Source organism: Colias philodice, chromosome 3 (genome assembly GCF_061535455.1).
Source record: "Colias philodice isolate Cphi_HAF_F1 chromosome 3, ilColPhil1 Martin Lab GWU primary, whole genome shotgun sequence".
NCBI lineage: Eukaryota > Metazoa > Arthropoda > Insecta > Lepidoptera > Pieridae > Colias > Colias philodice.
The window spans coordinates 3,353,246-3,372,699 of record NC_143088.1 but is presented as its reverse complement, the minus strand read 5'-3'; the positions used below and the strand labels follow the sequence as shown (position 1 = coordinate 3,372,699).

The 19,454-nt window shown below is 31.5% G+C and overlaps 1 protein-coding gene across 4 annotated transcripts in view; it reads right to left on the bottom strand.

The window, feature by feature from the left end:
• Positions 1–19,454, bottom strand: part of Drip (aquaporin homolog protein drip) — a 58,912-nt gene that overhangs the window by 27,414 nt on the left and 12,044 nt on the right. For 2 of the 4 annotated variants that reach the window (XM_089713720.1, XM_089713737.1), the window contains one exon: positions 1,832–2,028. In XM_089713720.1, the coding sequence (XP_089569846.1) occupies positions 1,832–2,028 (197 nt within the window). Of the gene's footprint in view, positions 1–1,831; positions 2,029–4,684; positions 4,918–19,080; positions 19,248–19,454 lie in introns of those variants that run through there. The other 2 variants (XM_089713723.1, XM_089713730.1) reach the window with 2 other exon arrangements.

The window sequence follows — 19,454 nt, the reverse complement described above, 5'->3', positions numbered from 1 at the left end:
TAGCAACGTTTTATTTTACAACCAGTACACTATTGTTTCTTAGAAAACATTTTAGGAGTATACGATACCTAATAAATTTATGACTCACGAAACACGTGTTTGCGTTAAGTATCTGATGACGAAATTATCGATTCAGTAGCTCAGAAAACCGATACTAATGATTAAGATGACATAGAAGACGTGAATAGTACATGCGCTCCATGGGTTTCCATCAAAGAGGCAAGAACCGTATTGAATACCTTACGAAATTTTATAAAGCAAACCAGTATCTTTGAAAAAGAATAATTTTCTGCTCTTTATAGATTATAAAATGCTAGAGAACAACCAAATTATCTAAAGCAAAAAAATACTGACTTTTTTAATGCCATATTTTTTATTTTAAAATGATTTGAAACAATGTTGATTTATAATAAATAAAAACATGTTTGTGACCTCTGCAAGTTGAATTTTAATTTATTTTACCTCTGTAACTCAAAATTGATAAGAATAAACCTCAAACTCTTTATGTCGAATCAAAATCCGCCTAAGTCGAAATCCTCCACAAGTTGAAAACTCTATAACTCGAATTTTTTGGCGTCTCCCTTGATATTCGACTTATAGAGGTGCTACTGTATTATAAAATATGTGCATCGTGCATTATAAGTTACTTATAACACGCAATAAGACAATGTAATAATAATATGTTACGGTTTAGCCTGTGCAAAAATGCGAACGGACAAACCTGTAGGTAAAATTAAGAGCTATAAGATATATTAGACATTCGTAATTCAAAAATAAAGGCTTGTAATAAGACTGAAGCGTTAATGGTTGATTGAATAAGATTAATCAACAGTTTTTGATCAGTATAAATTAAAATTATCAATGGCTGTGTCACAGATATATCAAACATTTGATCAATTTGCGCAACGCCTGAGGTTAAGCGGGCGTGATTTACAGATGCAGTATTCGTGATCAATCGACGCGATAACATTCTCCGATAATTTGTTTAATGACGATACCCGTGTAAAAAGGTGTTAGCAAATCATAATAGTGACTGAAATTTCCAAATGTGTGCTCGGAACTTGACATTGACAGTTACCCTTTATAAGTTTGACAGTAAATAACATAAGAGAGCCGTATCGAACGCTCGTAGCCATGGCTGTCAAATCCATCCGGCACTATGTGTCGAACAGAGATATATACTGGCTGTATTCGTATGTCAAGGCTCACTAATTCGTCTATTTTGCATATTGGCCTTTTAATGATATTGAACGGAACATGTGTAATACATTTTACACTCGAGTGATTACAGGCCTGCGACCGCGTGAGAGAGGCCGGACATTGAATAAATTGACTTAATCTGGTTTATTGATTGCTTTATTTGTTGCGATGATGTTGATAAGTAGGGTCATTTGCAACTTGTAATTAGTAGAACGTCTTTAGAAATGTTTTATCTTTTTAAATTGGACGTTTAATTAAAATGAAATATCATAAATAATTTCATGACAACTAACTTTAAAGCTTTCGAGAAGTTCGTTTGAAGCTTACTTTCAGGGTTAAATTTGTGTTGAATATTTAAATTAAATTTATTCATCATTCTTGTTTTAGCCAACACAGTCGAGATTTATTACTATTTATTAGAAAATTTTCGGGGCTTTAAGTCACTTACATATTTATAATTTGACCATAACATGTAAGCTTCTTCTACTTAAATATATTGGGCGATATCGATCTGAACATATTCTAATAATAAAACCGCTGCAGCTGATATGAAACACCGTAGCATGTTATTTAAACACCGTTGTTCTCAACACCTAGTTACTATAACATATAACACAAACTACAAACTTACTTGTACAATCGAGGCAACCAGCAGACCAAAGCACAGGGCTATGCTGGTGACCTGGGGCGCGTTGCTCGCAGAGATCGCGATACAAGCCGCCACACCGACGGAGGTGAGGAGGAACGTGCCCATCAGCTCCGCGAGGAGCTGCCTCCAGATCAGCTTGTTGTCTGTGACGTCAGCGAGCCCGATGATGGAGCTCGTCCCTGTAAGGATGATCGGAATAAGTGGCTATATATGCAAGGGCCTATATAGTTTTCGTGACCCTGGAAGGAGTAACTATAATATTCAAGTACTATATAGTTACTTCGTACCCTGTATAATGTACCTATATCCTCTGCTAAATAGGGAGGACCCCTGTAAGTATTGTAATTAGAAATATGTAGAAATTACTAAAATATTCTTATCAGTAGAAATTATTCAAGAAGTATTTATTACCCTGTACATAGAAGTAGGTACATTCTTAATTTAGAAGAGCAAGGTTTCCGAATTTGATTTAATTATGAAAATTTTAAAACGATTTCTACGATTTCGTTCTTTGATGTTATTAATTAATTATGTTTTGAATGTTTAATTTTATAGTTTCCGTTTTCTAATATTTATGTATCGTGTAATAGAAACTATATAAAAAATATTTTTGTTTCAAGCGTGTTGTTTGATGTCACGGGTCACCAAAATTAAAATCATCGCTTCATACTCAAATCACACTATTCCTAATTTGTTACGTGACGAACATACAAAATGTTAAATTGACGTATATTAAGTACGACTGTTAAAGTGACGACTATTAAAGTTAATTTAATAGTCGTTCATAGTTTTCGGTACAACTGAAGTTTTTTCGTTATACAATAAAATCCTGTAATGCCTGAATAGTTTATATTTGATATAAATGTAGTCTGGTTGGTGTATTCCTTTAGCAAGATTCAGAATATTCGTCATACATTATTAAAATTGCAACTACTAGAGAATTAAAAAAAAATACAATCCTGAAAATATTGAAAACAAATTGAAAATGAAAACCACGTAAAAGCAACATTCACTGCTAAACAATAAGCGATAGCATTGATAATACAGTAGAACTCCAATTATCCGAATTAATGGGGACCGGGACCCATTCGGATAATCAAATATTCGGATAATCGGATTTTAAAAAGAAATTGCCATTGGAGAGAATAAAAGCTACGTTTTGATATTGCACTATTTTTTTATTGAATTAAATGAAAGAAACATGAAATTTTCACATGTTTTAAATATTTTTGCAATCATTTTTCTTATTTCCTCTAGTGACAACGCATCTTTATCATCATCATCCTCTCCATATTCTTGTTAGGGGAAGAATAAATGCGCACTTAGACTTTTTTTGGACAATTTTTTGTAATTCGGATAATCGGCGATTCGGATAGTCGGAGTTCGGATAATTGGAGTTCTACTGTAATATGTAAATAGTATAAAACAAATAAGAAACGCTAAGAACACGGTCAAGTACGCTCAAATATTGAGATATTAAATACAACAGAATTGTTTTATACTGATAACAATACAAATTAACATATCCTATGTTGAGTAAACGTACAATTATTGTAGATTTAACGTTTACGAAAGTTTTTTTTTTATATTCCTTAGTCTCTACCATTTTCAAGGCAATTTGTTTTTAACTAAGTTTTTATGCGATGATACAAACATAAACAAAGCTAATAAAATAAATGCTAAAGTATGTAATAATGATTGATTGTGTTGAATCGACTAGTAGTCGTTCTCACCGCGCCTTTTTTTATACACGTAATATGTATAATGTTATTGTTTTAAAACATTCATACAATTTATGAATAAAACATATTTTAAAATTTATCTTTTTGTCGTCGTTTTTATCATAAGTAAAATCTTGATTAAGATAATCACGAGTTAGTTGTGTTTATTAAGTTTTAATATTTGTAACAGTTAGTTTAACTTTAAATAAATCCATACTATCCATACTAATATTATAAATGCGAAAGTAACTCTGTCTGTCTGTTACTCAATCACGCCTTTACTACTGAACCAATTTTCATGAAATTTGGTATGGAGATATTTTGATACCCGAGAAAGGACATAGGCTACTTTTTATCCCGGGAAAATGACGCAATCCCGGAAATACAACGGGAACGGGAACTGTGCGGGTTTTTCTTTGACTGCGCGGGCGAAGCCACGGGCGGAAACCTAGTAAGTTATATATTAGACCATGACAATATTGAAAATAGCCTAAAGAATGTATGGAATGTATGTGTAAACTGCTAGTAGGTATTTAAAAATCAACAGATTTCAAGTAAACTAATTTTGAAGCGTAGATCTCACTTAGATCTTATTTGACGTTGATTTACATATTATTATATAAAACATTAATTTTAATGATTATTTTATTTTTATATTTCTCAGTCTAATCTTTATTATTTAATGTTTTGTTAATGGAAAAAATAGTTATGACCACAACAACTTATACATATTATCAAATTTGAACTCTACCTACACAAAAAATATTTACTTGGTACTTTCTTGTGTTCAAAAAATGAATCGGAAGCCAGTTTATGATTTGTGAATAAAGTCTCTCCAATTTCTTATATAGTTGTTAAAATGATATATATTTAAAATACTTGAAAACTAATAATAGATAATATCTATCTTTTATTTAAACGAATTTTATCGATCTATGAAATTGAACATGCAATTAATTTCTAATAACTTAATGTGTACAAATGACTACTTTATGTTTATTATTTTTCCTGATATTACAAAAATAAAAATATTTTTTGGCTTATTAGAGTATGTATGTAACATTTGTAACATGACTTTTCTGTATAATAAACTAAAAAATCATGCCAAACTTACTTTTCTGCATATCATCCATAGCGTAATCAGTTTTCATGTTTAACAAAGCACTTAATCGAACCGATTCACGAGCTCACAGCAGCAATAGCTAACAAAATTGTATTTGATCGCGGCGCGTTAGATTTTTAATTGAAAATAATACCGCGAAATGAAACCGCTGCGTACACCACCTTTCTGTGTCGCTACAAAATGTTGAGTGTGCGCTTGCGCCGGACGGGGATGACAGGTGATACAAAGTGCAGCGGACTTTTATTTTGAATTTCTTGTAATGTTTACAAATTATACGGCAATTGGCTATTCGAGCCGCGGCCGGCGTGCGGGCGGAATACGCGCTGACCATTCCACACTTGATGTACAATTTGCGCGCAAATTTTCTCGTGATTTCGCTTTTGCGTGGCTCTTTAGAACTTTTTTGGCATATTCCAGAGGGAATTATACCTTATCTGGTTTATTAAATGAAAGTAGTATCATATTAGGTACTAAATTAAGAATTTATTCGTTATAGTTTAGGTACCTATATAATTTATTTTCTTTCCTTTATCTGGTATTTCACATTTTTGTTGAACGGCATAATGTATTGTGATAGTTAAAGACTTCTTGATATAATTTACATACTAAGATAAAATATAAAGATAATAATAAATTTATGTGACACTTTCTCAAAAGTATTATGGTGAAATCATCACAAGAGGATAACCTGTTTGGCAGAGAAACAATGTTCTCGTGCCAAATGTTTTTCCTAACTTCCTCGAAATGGAAATCTCGTGAAGCTCACTAGTTTTAAACTAATTTGTATGAATTCGTTGAACCCGAAACAATGTTCGAGGAAATATATTTCTACAGCGAAGGTGAAACCCAAAGCAGAAGCTCATTAAAATAATCCAATATCCTACCTACGATAAAATTAAAATAACTTCATATCTATCTCTCGTCTAAAATACCAAGATTCTAAATAATTCGAAAACTTTCCACGTCTCCACTGGTATTTTAATTCGGAAGCCATCAGAGCCAGCAAACGGCAATTGGATTTAATTAAAAATCTAAACTAACCACGTACATTTCTCGTGAGATCATCTATCAACTTTTTATTGACGCATCTTAAGATCTTGGAAGAGTATTACATAAGATAATGGAATTACAGACATTATGTAGGAGAATATCTGATGATCAAAGTATACTGAATATTAAAAGGACATTCGCCCTGGAGAGATCCAGTCTTGAAACCTGTCCGGTGGTTGTTTTGTTTTGCGCTTATACATGTAATATCGGTTCATTGTATGATTAAAAGTTACGATCATCGTAATAAGCGTTCTCTAAACTGATTCCAATCGATATGCATCAAGTACAAGGCCGAGCCCTCATGACAGCAAACCCTGCTGGAATGAGATCATTGATAACCATGCTAATCATTTGGAAGACGACTTAATTAAGACTTTCGAAAATATAACTTTCCTAAGCGTTGTTTTCATAGCCAGCCAGGATTACTGGTGACCATAAAATACATTTATAGTGGTGTTATCGGCTGTAAAAATTCGGTAGTTGCAATGTATGTTTTGCGATAAGAGCGAAGGTGTTGTCTCAACCTCGGCTTGTTAAAACAGTGAATGTTTGTTCGCCACACTTGGGAGATAGCTAAAGTAATATAAGTGTTCGCTATAAAAGTTGTATGACGCCAACCTACTATGTATATTTTAGCCAAGCGCCATAACCTTCTTTTCGCTAATTTCCGTATTTAAATTTGAACGAATTAAAAATCAATTTGGCAAACGACGAATGCGAATTGTCGATTTTTTTATCTTACTTGTAAAATGCGTCATTACGTCTTTAATTAGTTTTAGAAGTTACGGAAACGTTTTTATACTTAACCTCTTTCCGGCTTTATTATTGGAAAAGGGATATTAATTGACTAAACGAAATAAATGTTTAGTTTATCGAAGAAATTTCTGTCTCTTATATATGTCGTGGCCATATCGTAGATTTGCTCATTTCATGAAATGATTGATCATTTCACGAAATGGTCGCATTTCATGAAATGGCCAACATAGTTTGATCAGATCGTTAAATCATCAATGTTTCACGATTTGATCATCCACATTTGGCCAGATCGTATAAAATATAGATAGTCCATAAAATATTAAAAAATTCAGAATATTTTAAGAACTTGTTTATTGTCATTTAAGTTAGAGCCGCGGCAGCGGCCTGCGAATGCCAGAAGCGAATGGTTTTTGCAATAGAAAACAGGTTAGGTTAGGTTAGACTTTGTTAAAACAACGCAGAAGCGAATCGCTTTTTAAATAATAAAACAATTATTATAATAACATAGTAGGATATATAAATATATAGTTATGTATAGGATTTTAGACGCATTTATTCTTCAATATAACATATCCGCATTTTCCATAGTACTCAAACCTCTTCGTCGTAAATTCTTTGCTATGACTTTTTTCATATTGTAATTAAACGAATTATGAAGTTTTTAACTGAGAATAATTAAATTTTCGCTAGCGGCCGCCTTCTTATCACATAAACACAGCGCTTGCAGAGCCTCTACCAATAATAATTAATGTAACTATTTTACGATATGATCAAATAATTTTGATCATTTCATGAAAAAACCGCGCGTTTAGTTGGCCATATCGAGAAACGATTTCTTATCATTGATCTGCTCAAACCACATCATGATGTGGCCAATAGACATTCAACCATTTCATGAAATGCGACCATTTCATGAAATGATCGATCATTTCATGAAATGAGCAAATCTACGATATGGCCACGACATATACATAAAATTAACAAAAAGCACACATAAAACCTTAATCGTCGTTTTTAGAACAATACGGGAATAGATCACTTATCTTGTAGGTAGTAGATAGCGCCTACCTCAGTAATAGTGTAAATAAAGTAACCAAATAAAGTGACCAAAATCGTTATCAGAATTTGTAAAAGGTACGATGATAACATAAACGGCTACCATACTCATTAACGCTTTTAGGTTGATGGATCGTATTCGAGTATTCCAATAAAATGGAATAAACCAAATGCTCCGAACATTAGTGAAATTACTTCGTTAAATTTTAACGTTACTTCGTTAAATTTAAATAAAATTACTACGATAGATATTACCGAAATGTTTCGATTAAGATTACTTATTTAAGAATATGTTCATGAGAATCTTATCATTCAAGAGAAAGTTCGATGTAGAGTTCAAAAAAAAAACTCATAATACAAAAACCAATATACTTCTTTGTTCAAATAGAAGTATCAAGAAAATGTTTAAATCGTACAATAAATTTTACGATTTAAACATTTCTATATTTTGCACATGTTGTTTGTAATTTTCCCAATAACTTACAGAGGTCAACAAAAATAGACCCGAATTAAAGATTTTACAAACTCCGTATCCAAAATATACGTTGTTAATATATCGCAAGGTTATAATAAATTAAAACATTTATTTAAACAATACAAAACAGAAAATGGAAGCAAGAACGTGGAAAAATTATATCGGCCATGACAATGACAGTCGCGCTTGGACGCTAAACAGTTAAATTGATAACTCGACAACCTACTACCTATATATAATACTATGTAATGATGCGAATGCGGAATAAGCATCTATATGCTCTGTGAAAAGTGGGTAATAGGAAAATATATCTTGGCTGTGATATGTAGCTTATATACCTTGTGAGGCGCGGTGACACACATGCGTTGAACTTTTCAATCTGGGCTTTTTTTCCAGGCATCTGCATTCTTTCCTGTTTTTTGCTCATTAATAAACATGTTTTATAAAACCCGACAAGATACTAAAGCTAGTTTAGAAAACTTGATTCTAGGTGCCAAATATTTAAATTCGCGTAGGTACTTACCCTATTTCAAAGTCAATATAAATTTCAAAGGCCAAAACTTTTATAATATTTTATTATTGAAGATTGGAATAAGTAGTTCTAGAACTTTCTAAAGATAAGACTAAATTATTGAGTATAATATTCGTCTATACACGTTTACATATAGCACATAAGGTTATATAAAAATTCATGTAACGTAAATATAACCTAAACCTTCACGGTGGCAGCAACGTATCAAACACTGCTGCAGCCTTGGAATGTGTCACTATGTGTGTGCATTTCTCTGCAATTTATGAGCGATAACGATAACAATTATAAACATACATATTGCGGTAAGAATAAGTAACTTGACCTTGTCGTAATTAGTCTTGTTTCTTTTTGGCAGGAATATTTTTAGGAAATAAAAATGTTTTTAACCTAAGTGTCCTAAAATTTAAACTCTTCATTTTAGAGTCTAAAAGCATCAGCCCTTGACGATTCTGACAATAACAATTTATTACCACAAAATACTTAATAGATAGGTCGTAATCTTTAGTAATATAATAAATTGTTAATTACTATCACAGTTACTATTGACTAAGTACTAGGCTCCTAGATATTATTACAATCTTTACATCGAAATAGGTAGTAAATAACAAAAAAGTGTAACATTATTAAATTTTATGGAGTTGAGTATATGACGACAGATATCAAAAATGCATTAATCACGATATTTTTCCGTTAACATATGCAATTTTAAAGTCCTCGCTACCTCCTATAACTTGCAACTGTATTTTTTACTACCAAGAATACGTAATTATTTTCACTACCACAATGTCATTATGTTAATTTGTCATATGTATATTATAGAACGCCATTGTATTATAACAATATTAATTAACAAATAATTGTATTTAATATCGCTACATGAAAGAAACATATTTTTGCCACAGTTTACCAGTTAACAGTTCCTATATTTTTAGCTTTTACAAAAGATTTTAATATTACGAATGACGTATTATTTCTAGATTGTTCTTTATCAAATAAATTACAGACGTTGACCCGCTCATTTCCATCTGATTATCATTCTAGGAACAACAAAGAACAATGGTACATCATACTACAAAAAAAATAATAAATTACCTATCTACGTACTGCAAGGTCTCAGTATATTGTATTTCAATGTAGGTAATTTATATTTATGAGTCGAAATATGTAAATCCTTTGAACACGGAACATCAAATGACTTTTTTACTGCGCTTTAGGGACCCGTGCCTTGATATAATACGTCATTATGTTTTTTATTCGTTTGTAGATACAAGAATGCTCATCTATCTATTTGGACAAGTTAAACTGCGATAAATTTGGAAACAAGCATCTTATATTTAAATTTGAACTAAGTAGTACAGACTACAGATTACGTAGTAACTATTTAGTAATCTGTGATACAGAGAACAGAATACATAGAGATACAGTATTTTTAAAATACAGGGTGTCCCACTGTTGGTATACTAAGCTCAAAGGAGGTTATAGTTTTGCATACGCTGAGTACGTAAAAAATACTTATAAAATTCCAGACGCATTTTTTTTTCAAATAGATGAATTCTTAAAACTCTATGTGTACACCCATAACAAGCAACCCGCCCAACTTTGCCACCAGCACGTGAGCTATCGTTTAAGATTATGTTTTCATAGACAAAATGCTCACATTAGAGAAGCGGTATATGCCGGCTGCGCGAAGCTAGAGAAGAAAACATTGATTTTCAGGAAAAATTAAGCAAAAAATTTTTGACGTAATTTTGTTGTTTAAGTATTTTTTACGTGATCAGTGTATGCTAAGCTACAAGTCCCTTCGCGCTTAGTATACCAATAGTGGGACACCCTGTATAATCAAATGGCTAAATTCAAAACTACAAAAATATCGTCTCCGAGGACATGATTTTACCTATCTACGTGCTTCCTTGAAGCGTTGAATAAATTCCTAGTAAACATTATTAATAATTTGGGAATATAACCATATACATCAGGGACAGTAGCTCTGTCACCAACAATATATCTTCTAAGAAATTTCGAAATAAAACCGCACGGGCTAAAATATCAACCATAAAACGTACATAAATATATAAACGGATCCTTATTGTTATAACGTTAAGGTTCTAAATCGTGATAAAAAAAATCCTAGGTTCTGTTTATTTGATCTGAAATCGTGATTAAAGTTGGCACGAAGCACGGGCTCCAAAGAAGATAAAGACTTGACTCACTGGAAAGACCTGAATATTAAATAAAGAATATAAGAAACATAGATAATTTTCAAAAATAATTTTATTCGGACAACCAAGGTTATAAAATATTAAATTTAATTTTATCCATAAAACATTTTATTTTTATATTAAACCAGTAAAGTACAAAAAAACTGGACGTATTATTATGATAATTTACTTACATTGTAATTTAAAATAATAAACTCGAGTAGAATTCAAAATTTAAAGACGATTTATCATCATTAACTAATGTAGATTTATATATAGCACCAATATTTTAAACGAACCATGTGGTTAATGGTACCTTAAACTGCCCTTTCGATTCAACGTTATTCTCAAAATGGTCCGACATTATTCTGTGAATAATTCCCATTAACCATATATAGAGCAGGCTCCATGGAGATGTTCGTTTGCAAAAATAGCGGACCTAAATCTGACTTCTGATATATTATATTGTATAGATCCCAGACATCCTATAGACAGATGTTGCCAACCAGTTTTGTGGTCCCCCTCTCGCCACAACGGTAATTAAATATGGCATACAAAGAAAAAAATAAAAATTTCCAAAACATGCCGTGCGGGGTATCAAATGAAAGAGCTTATTGAGTAGATCACGAATATATAGCATACTATAACATTTCTTACACTTTCTCTAAGATTTTTTAGAAAATTTACGAAAATGCTCCATTTTTGAGTTAACTTTAAACCACTATAGATTGAAAACTCATGAATATATTTTTTAAATTATTATTTTAAATAATTAACAATAGTCCATTGTTTACGATTCAATAGTTCGTAATATATGTGGTGGATTTGATGACCCCACAAAATGTTTTAAATTGCAAGGCGCAACTTTCACTGAAGTTACCGATTTGAAATCACACAGAGGCTGATTCAAGAATGTTCTGCCATATTTTTCATTCTGTCAAACACAACGACAGTGCAGAGATAATTATTCTAAGCCCTGACACCGATATTTTTGTATTAGGCCTTTATTTCTGGCATAAACTTGAAAATATACTCGCCATCTTTGAATGCTCCCCCCATTCCCCCATGCAACTATTTCACTGTACGAACTATTGAATCGTAAACAATGTACTATTGTTAATTATTTAAAATAATAATTTAAAAAAAATATATTCATGAGTTTTCAATCTATAGTGGTTTAAAGTTAACTCAAAAATGGAGCATTTTCGTAAATTTTCTAAAAAATCTTAGAGAAAGTGTAAGAAATGTAATAGTACCTATGCTATATATTCGTGATCTACTCAATAAGCTCTTTCATTTGATACCCCACACGGCATGTTTTGGAAATTTTTATTTTTTTCTTTGTATGCCATATTTAATTACCGTTGTGGGGAGAGGGGGACCACAAAACTGGTTGGCAACATCTGTCTATAGGATGTCTGGGATCTATACAATATATATCAGAAGTCAGATTTAGGTCCGCTATTTTTGCAAACGAAACTCCACTGAGAGTCCGGTCTAATATGTATTTACTTCTTTCATAAGTCAGTATAATGAAGTCTATACTATCGATACAGCAAGTAATAAATGGCTAAGTGGGATGGAATCATGATTCATTTCCCCTTGATTTAATCGTAGATTTTACTGATTTTCATATTTGTTTTTATATAATTATGAGTATAATGTATTAGATAATATGTACCTCGATTATTAAGTATGTATTGTGATTTGTGTCGGAATAAAATGCGTGGGTACAATCTGTATTTTTATGTTGATTTTGATGTAGATTTGAATTGTTATCATTACACTTTTAGAGTGAAAGCTCTCATATCCTCTTGACGAACACATTCTTTGTCAATAAATATACCCGATCTAATCAGACGTTATTTTTAATAAACGAACGGATCTAGAAAGTAAATGGTTACTAAATTTTAATGCTTAGGTTACATCATGAAAGCTTTCTCTTGGTATCTAATATTATATTAACACTGAATACCTACTTCAAATCAGCAAGTGTATTATTATGCAAAACAATGGGTCATTAAGATAGATCAACCCACGTATTGAGCATCCATGATTTACTGCGATCTTCACCTAAAGCGGGTGATCCATTGGCGAGCAAAACCGCTGGTACGCTAACGAACTCGCGAGCCAAAGGTCTAAACCGCCAATGGAGCACTTAAAAGTCTGCGGACTTAAAGAACGGCGAATTTGCTCGCTGGCTCGTTGTGCATGCTTGAAATTCTAAGTCCGCGGTCCAGAAAACCGCCAGTGGATCAGGCGAGCCGGCGAGCCTACAGTCTTTTTGCGACTTTCATGTAGACCGCACGCGCTGTGTCTAGCTACAAAAATGGATTTACGCTCGTTTCGTCGCGAGTTTGTGTCGGAATTTATAAAATGTTATTAGGAACATGATTGTCTATGGAAGTACATCAGCAGAGACTATAAAAATAAATTGCTAAAAACTTCCGCGTACAATAAACTTTTAGAGATCTACCAAAAAAATGATCCCAACGGTACAATATCTGATATTAAAAACACCATTCAATATCTGCGTCTTTTCTTCTTTTTTTGTTCTTTCTCCTGATTTAAAAGTACCCCCAAGTAACACGCCATGACTTCGCCAACGATGAGAGTAAACTGTTTGGTACGCTAATGGATCACCAACGCGAGTCGACGAGCCAACGAGTCAACGATCTAAACCGTCGGCTCGTCGGCTCGCCAGTGGATCACCCGCTTAACTCAGCACTGTATTACCTTCCGTAAGAATCAAAGTTATGTAAATCGAAAATTTTTCTAAACTTGACAAAGTTATATGTGATTTTTTGAAGTATTTGATAGTGCAAAATTCTTTAACTTCCGAAATGTTTTATTTCATCTATTTTCAATTTACAAATTCACTACATTTTCGATTTATTATTATTATAAAAAATCTTACTAGGCGTTTTTATCTAGCTATTTTATGAAGGTTTTTGGCGTTCAAATAATCTCATAAAAGTGAAGTAATACCAGAGAAGATAATATAAAACAATGTGATTGTATCTATAAAATCGAAATAAAGGAATCTAATCGAAACAATAAAAAAAGACTACATTTCTAAGTAGGTAATCGAGTAAACGTGTTTTGAACATTTGTAAAAATTGTAAAGTTCGCTGTATTGTTCGATAGGTAACATTAATGTTAATTTCTAATAATAAAACATACTTATCGCGTTTTATCTCTTACACGTTTTTTATTTTAATCTATGAAATTATGTATTAAAAAGAATATTAATCATTTTATCTATTAAGTATAATCGTAATTTGTAAATTAGTGCTATTAATAACACTAATCAATCATCAAATCAATATTTTTAGAATCGATGTAATTAAACTGTAAATTCAGTTCATGTACTATCTAAATGTATTTATTTATTAATTAATTATTATTTACTCTTAATTGTACAACAGTGTATAATAATAGTTATGTAGCGTTATTATTTAGTAATCTGTGATGTAGCTTTTTCTATCCCTACCGGTACAAGGCAAGAAGTATTTGAAAAAAATAATACTCCGTCATTTTATTTATTACTAACTAGCGGTCCGCCCCGGCTTCGCCCGTGGTACATGTTTACGTTTTCTCTCCATAAGAACCATCCTCGTACTTCAAGGAATATAATAAATAAAGAATTATCGAAATCGGTTCAGCCGTTCTGGAGTTATGCGCTTACCAACACATTTTGCGATTCATTTTTATATATAAGATAAATGAATAAAAACTATTTCTCTCTATACAATAATACACCTATATAATAATAGACACCGAAATGACATGAAGCTTATGTCATACAAATAACATAACTGTATCTCGCATGAATCGCGTGTAATTCTATACATCAGCTATTTACTTCACCTACGCAGCACAAATATAAATTGTCGGCCATTGGCCTGCTTTTTGCGATCTTTGTTATTAGACCTCATTTTCCTACATCGAGTTTACTTATAAGCGAGACGATCTTGGCATTGTATGTATTTAATTAATGTATTCTTATCATACTGTTCAAATGTAGTTGCTTTTTTTGTCCATATGTATAAAAACGTTGTAGCTGGCAGATTTGCTCGCAATAAAAGGTTTCATATTAGATAGTCTTTGTTTTATTGTCTATCTTTGTTTTATTGGTAAAACAAAAAATAATAATTAGAAATAAAATAGAAAATTGAGGTGCAGTTTCGAGGAATTCGAGGATGATTCTAAAATAAGTGTCGTTGTTTTCTTATAAAAATATGTATACATAAAAAAACATACCTATCTATATATTTTTCACTAATTGCAAATCAATAATAATAAAAATAGGGTTCATTGACATTGATACGACATAATAGCACAGATAATATAACACTATACATAATAGTGATCAAATTACCGTATTTATACATTCTAATGATAGTTATATCTATATGTACCAATTACAAATATATTTTACTGGTATATTTTATATTTGTTACTGAGTAAACATGTTATTTGAAATTATATCAACATTGATAAGTTATATATGTTACTAAGTAAACATGTTATTTAAAATTATATCAACATTGGCTTTTAATAAAAGTCCTATTATAACACATGCAAAAATATCGTGCATTATTATTTTTCCAACCGTGACCCGGTACCGTCAACAAATAAGGTTAACAAGCATATATATTTGTCGAAAGAAATAGTAGGCGAGTTTTATTCAAGTATGCAGTATGTATGTATGGAGTACAAAGGATGTGCAAATAAAAGTTCGTGCTGTTATTCATGCAATGGAACAACCGCGTGGGATAATACTTATCTACAATCATCTTAGAATTCTCGAGAACCATAACATAATAATTTAGTATGTAACTAAGATCGTTTTGCAAATTTATCTGCTGTTAAAATAGTTTTAGGGTACTTGAAGTAATTGTTGATACACCTGTAATTCTGCAATTATTCGGTATCTCACGCATTGGGTCATTAAATCAAAATATTCTGTGTATTTTAAAATGTATTGTAGGTTAGTCTAATTATCGTATAGTAGTAAATCTAGATATTAAAAGTAACTTAGTAAAAATAATGCTGAAAATATGTGATGAAGTCAAATAATTACATAAAGGCTTACGAGCGCCTGATTATTACAACTGCACCCTTTGTATAATAATACACTTTTGCTAAATATACCCTTATTTTTTATGTAATAGGTAGATGAGTAACAGATAAATGTAAATAAATTAAAGGCCGATTTTTCAATCGCGAGATAAACAGTCTAATAACTACCCCTCGAATAGATTTATTCAATTATTTATCTAACTCATAACGGCTCGCCTATTTTTCAATCGTGATTTATTTGATGAATAACTATCTGACCAAATATTTCCATATTGGCAGCTCTGCTCTCGGAGTGGCGAAACAAAAATATTAAATTAGTCAGGTTAGAGCGGGATAGAGTCAACTCTTGCAATTTGTCAACAACCGTCATTATGACTCACGTCAGGAGTGCATTTTAGTTTTAGTTGTCTTCTATGATTGTTGATTGTTGTTTTGATTCGAGTAAAGAGTTTGGTTAAATTTGTGTTTCAATTTATATATTTTACGATAGAAACGACATACTTAAAGGCAGCGTTCGGCAAATTTTCAATGGCATGGTCATCAGTACTATCAAAAACTTCAATTTCAATATGATTTTATTTGATAATCATTATATAGAAAGAGGTTTAATTGTTAATAATTCTACGCTCTATGTTATGACATACGAAAATATCCCAAATTTGACGCGTCAGTTGTCAACTCAAACGCCTAACCGTCGAATAGCGCGCTATCTGGCCGTTGGAGCGGCAAATAGATTTATTCCTCAAATAACGTAGTTATTCGATAGATAAGGCCTATTCGTCTATTGAAAAATTGAATATTTTGTTAACTGAAGAATAAAGTCTATCTAGCTGTTTATCTGGGCATTGAAAAATCGGCCCTAAAAGATAAGATGTCCTGATTACTAAGATTGTGCTATACTGACAAACGGAGCATACTTATTACAACAATTGCACACAAACAACAATACAAATTATAGTATTTAGGGCCGATTTTTCAATCCCGAGATAAACAGTCTAATATCTACCCCTCGAATAGATTTATTCAATTATTTATCTAACTCATAACGGCTCGCCTATTTTTCAATCGTGATTTATTTGATGAACAACTATCTGACCAAATATTTCCATATTGGCAGCTCTGCTCTCGGAGTGGCGAAACAAACATATTAAATTAGTCAGGTTAGAGCGGGATAGAGTCAACTCTTGCAATTTGTCAACAACCGTCATTATGACTCACGTCTTGTATTGCTCTTGTCTTCTATGATTGTTGATTGTTGTTTTGATTCGAGTAAAGAGTTTGGTTAAATTTGTGTTTCAATTTATATATTTTACGATAGAAACGACATACTTAAAGGCAGCGTTCGGCAAATTTTCAATGGCATGGTCATCAGTACTATCAAAAACATCAATTTCAATATGATTTTAATTGATAATAATTATATAGAAAGAGGTTTCATTGTTAATAATTCTACGCTCTATGTTATGACAAACGAAAATATCCCAAATTTGACGCGTTAGTTGTCAACTCAAACGCCTAACCGTCGAATAGCGCGCTATCTGGCCGTTGGAGCGGCAAATAGATTTATTCCTCAAATAACGTAGTTATTCGATAGATAAGTCCTATTCGTCTATTGAAAAATTGAATATTTTGTTAACTGAAGAATAAAGTCTATCTAGCTGTTTATCTGGGCATTGAAAAATCGGCCCTTACATTATGACTCATTCTAATGATTTATGCATCTGTGGAAGACCGATTATGTCACTTATTACGTATTTAGATTTAAGATTAATTGTACGAACGAGTTGAAGGAATTGTTTACTTTGAAAGGTTATATTCATAGTTCGTGGTTAATGTGACCGAATCAAACTGACTTGATTGCAAATTATGTTTAACATGAACCTAATCTAAGAAACGATTTTAAAGCACTTATGTGACTTTTATTGAAGAACCGATCTTTCAAAGAATGAAATTACATTATATTTTAACATTAACATAATAGATGATCGAATTATCTATTAATTTTACAAAAGATCAAGTGCAGAACATTAGCATATCAACGTCTAGGGAAAGGGAGCTGGCTTTCACGTCTAATCCTTTCACTAAATCTACTTTAAATGACATGAAAGCGTAATCACGACCTAGTTTCTTTGATACAAAGTAGCTTTTACATTGTCAATGAAAAAATATGATGGATGTTACAATAACAAAACACAAGCTTCCGCATACTACCTAATTAGTCTTTGTAATGTTCTATAGTACAATTATTTCTCAATATAATTGTGGCTCAAGTCAAATAAAATTATCTTCAATTGTTATTATCTTCGTAGGATGATATCAATCTAAAACGTAACATTTTAAAGTTACGTTACTTTATCAAGCGTTAAGTCTATGATTATTTCGATAGACCATTAGGTCCATTCATTTTTTTCGATCATACGAATGATTTTGACTATATAATTTTTAGTAAAAAGTACTTGTAATGGGATCAAGCAATTATTTAAATTCAAAATAGACTCCTCCAAAAACGTGCGTTTATGATATAAATCATCTACTTTTTTCTAAACCTTCACCTTGATCTAACTCAGCCCTGAGATCAGTAATGCCGAGACGTATGTTGGATCCTCCTGATATGCGACCGATTTGCGCATCAACATTTGCGTTTTTATAGTCACGATCTAATTAATTTATAACTATCAATTATGTAATAATGACTCAAATAATAAATAATATAGTCCATAGAATAATATGAATAAATTGTGGAAGCGATGGATTCCCATGCAATGACAAGCTACATGCAATTTCACGTAATACGACTGATGAAAATGTGGTTTCATAAATCCCTATATTCTGATTAGAATGAAATATTAATTAAAAAGTGTATAAAAATATGATGAATGAAAACTAAAATCAAATATTTAATTTAAAATTATATAGCTGTAATAGAATTTACATTTAAACAGTCTAGACGCTTAAGTAAATTTAAGACTTAGGTATTTACATAAAGGTGTTTCTGAAACAGTAATTAAATGGCGAATCTGATTACTTAATTACGGGTTATCCCGACGATGTCGGATGTGGGTTAAATTACTAATATTAAACAATAGAATGATGCCTAACAATGAGAATTGACGCCATGCTTGCTAGATGGCTGTTTTAAAAATAAATAACAACAAAAAACTTCAAAATTATCCAGTATACATAATTATGAAAATCATTAAGCCGACAAAAATATAAATAAAACATAAAAACTCACAGTTTTCACTTGGTTTTTGTATTTCTAACACTTCACCATCAGTATTTTCTTGTACTTGATATTCAGTTGATTCTTGACCAATCATTTTTATTAATAAACAATTATACTTCAACGCAAATAATAATAATAAGTTTATTTCACAATCGCGTGTATCGTCTTATAATTATGATGAACGCAATAGCCAGTCGATGAAGAAAAAAATATTCATGTACCCTCTTCAAAAAAGTTCCGTAGGTACACGCACTAGCACAGTGATTATTTTTTGTATACAAATAGATACTCATAAGATTATCCTTATTGATTTTTAGATTAAAAATTAAATTGATAAGATTTTTTTCCAAATTCCATGATATGACTAATCAATAAAATAATGA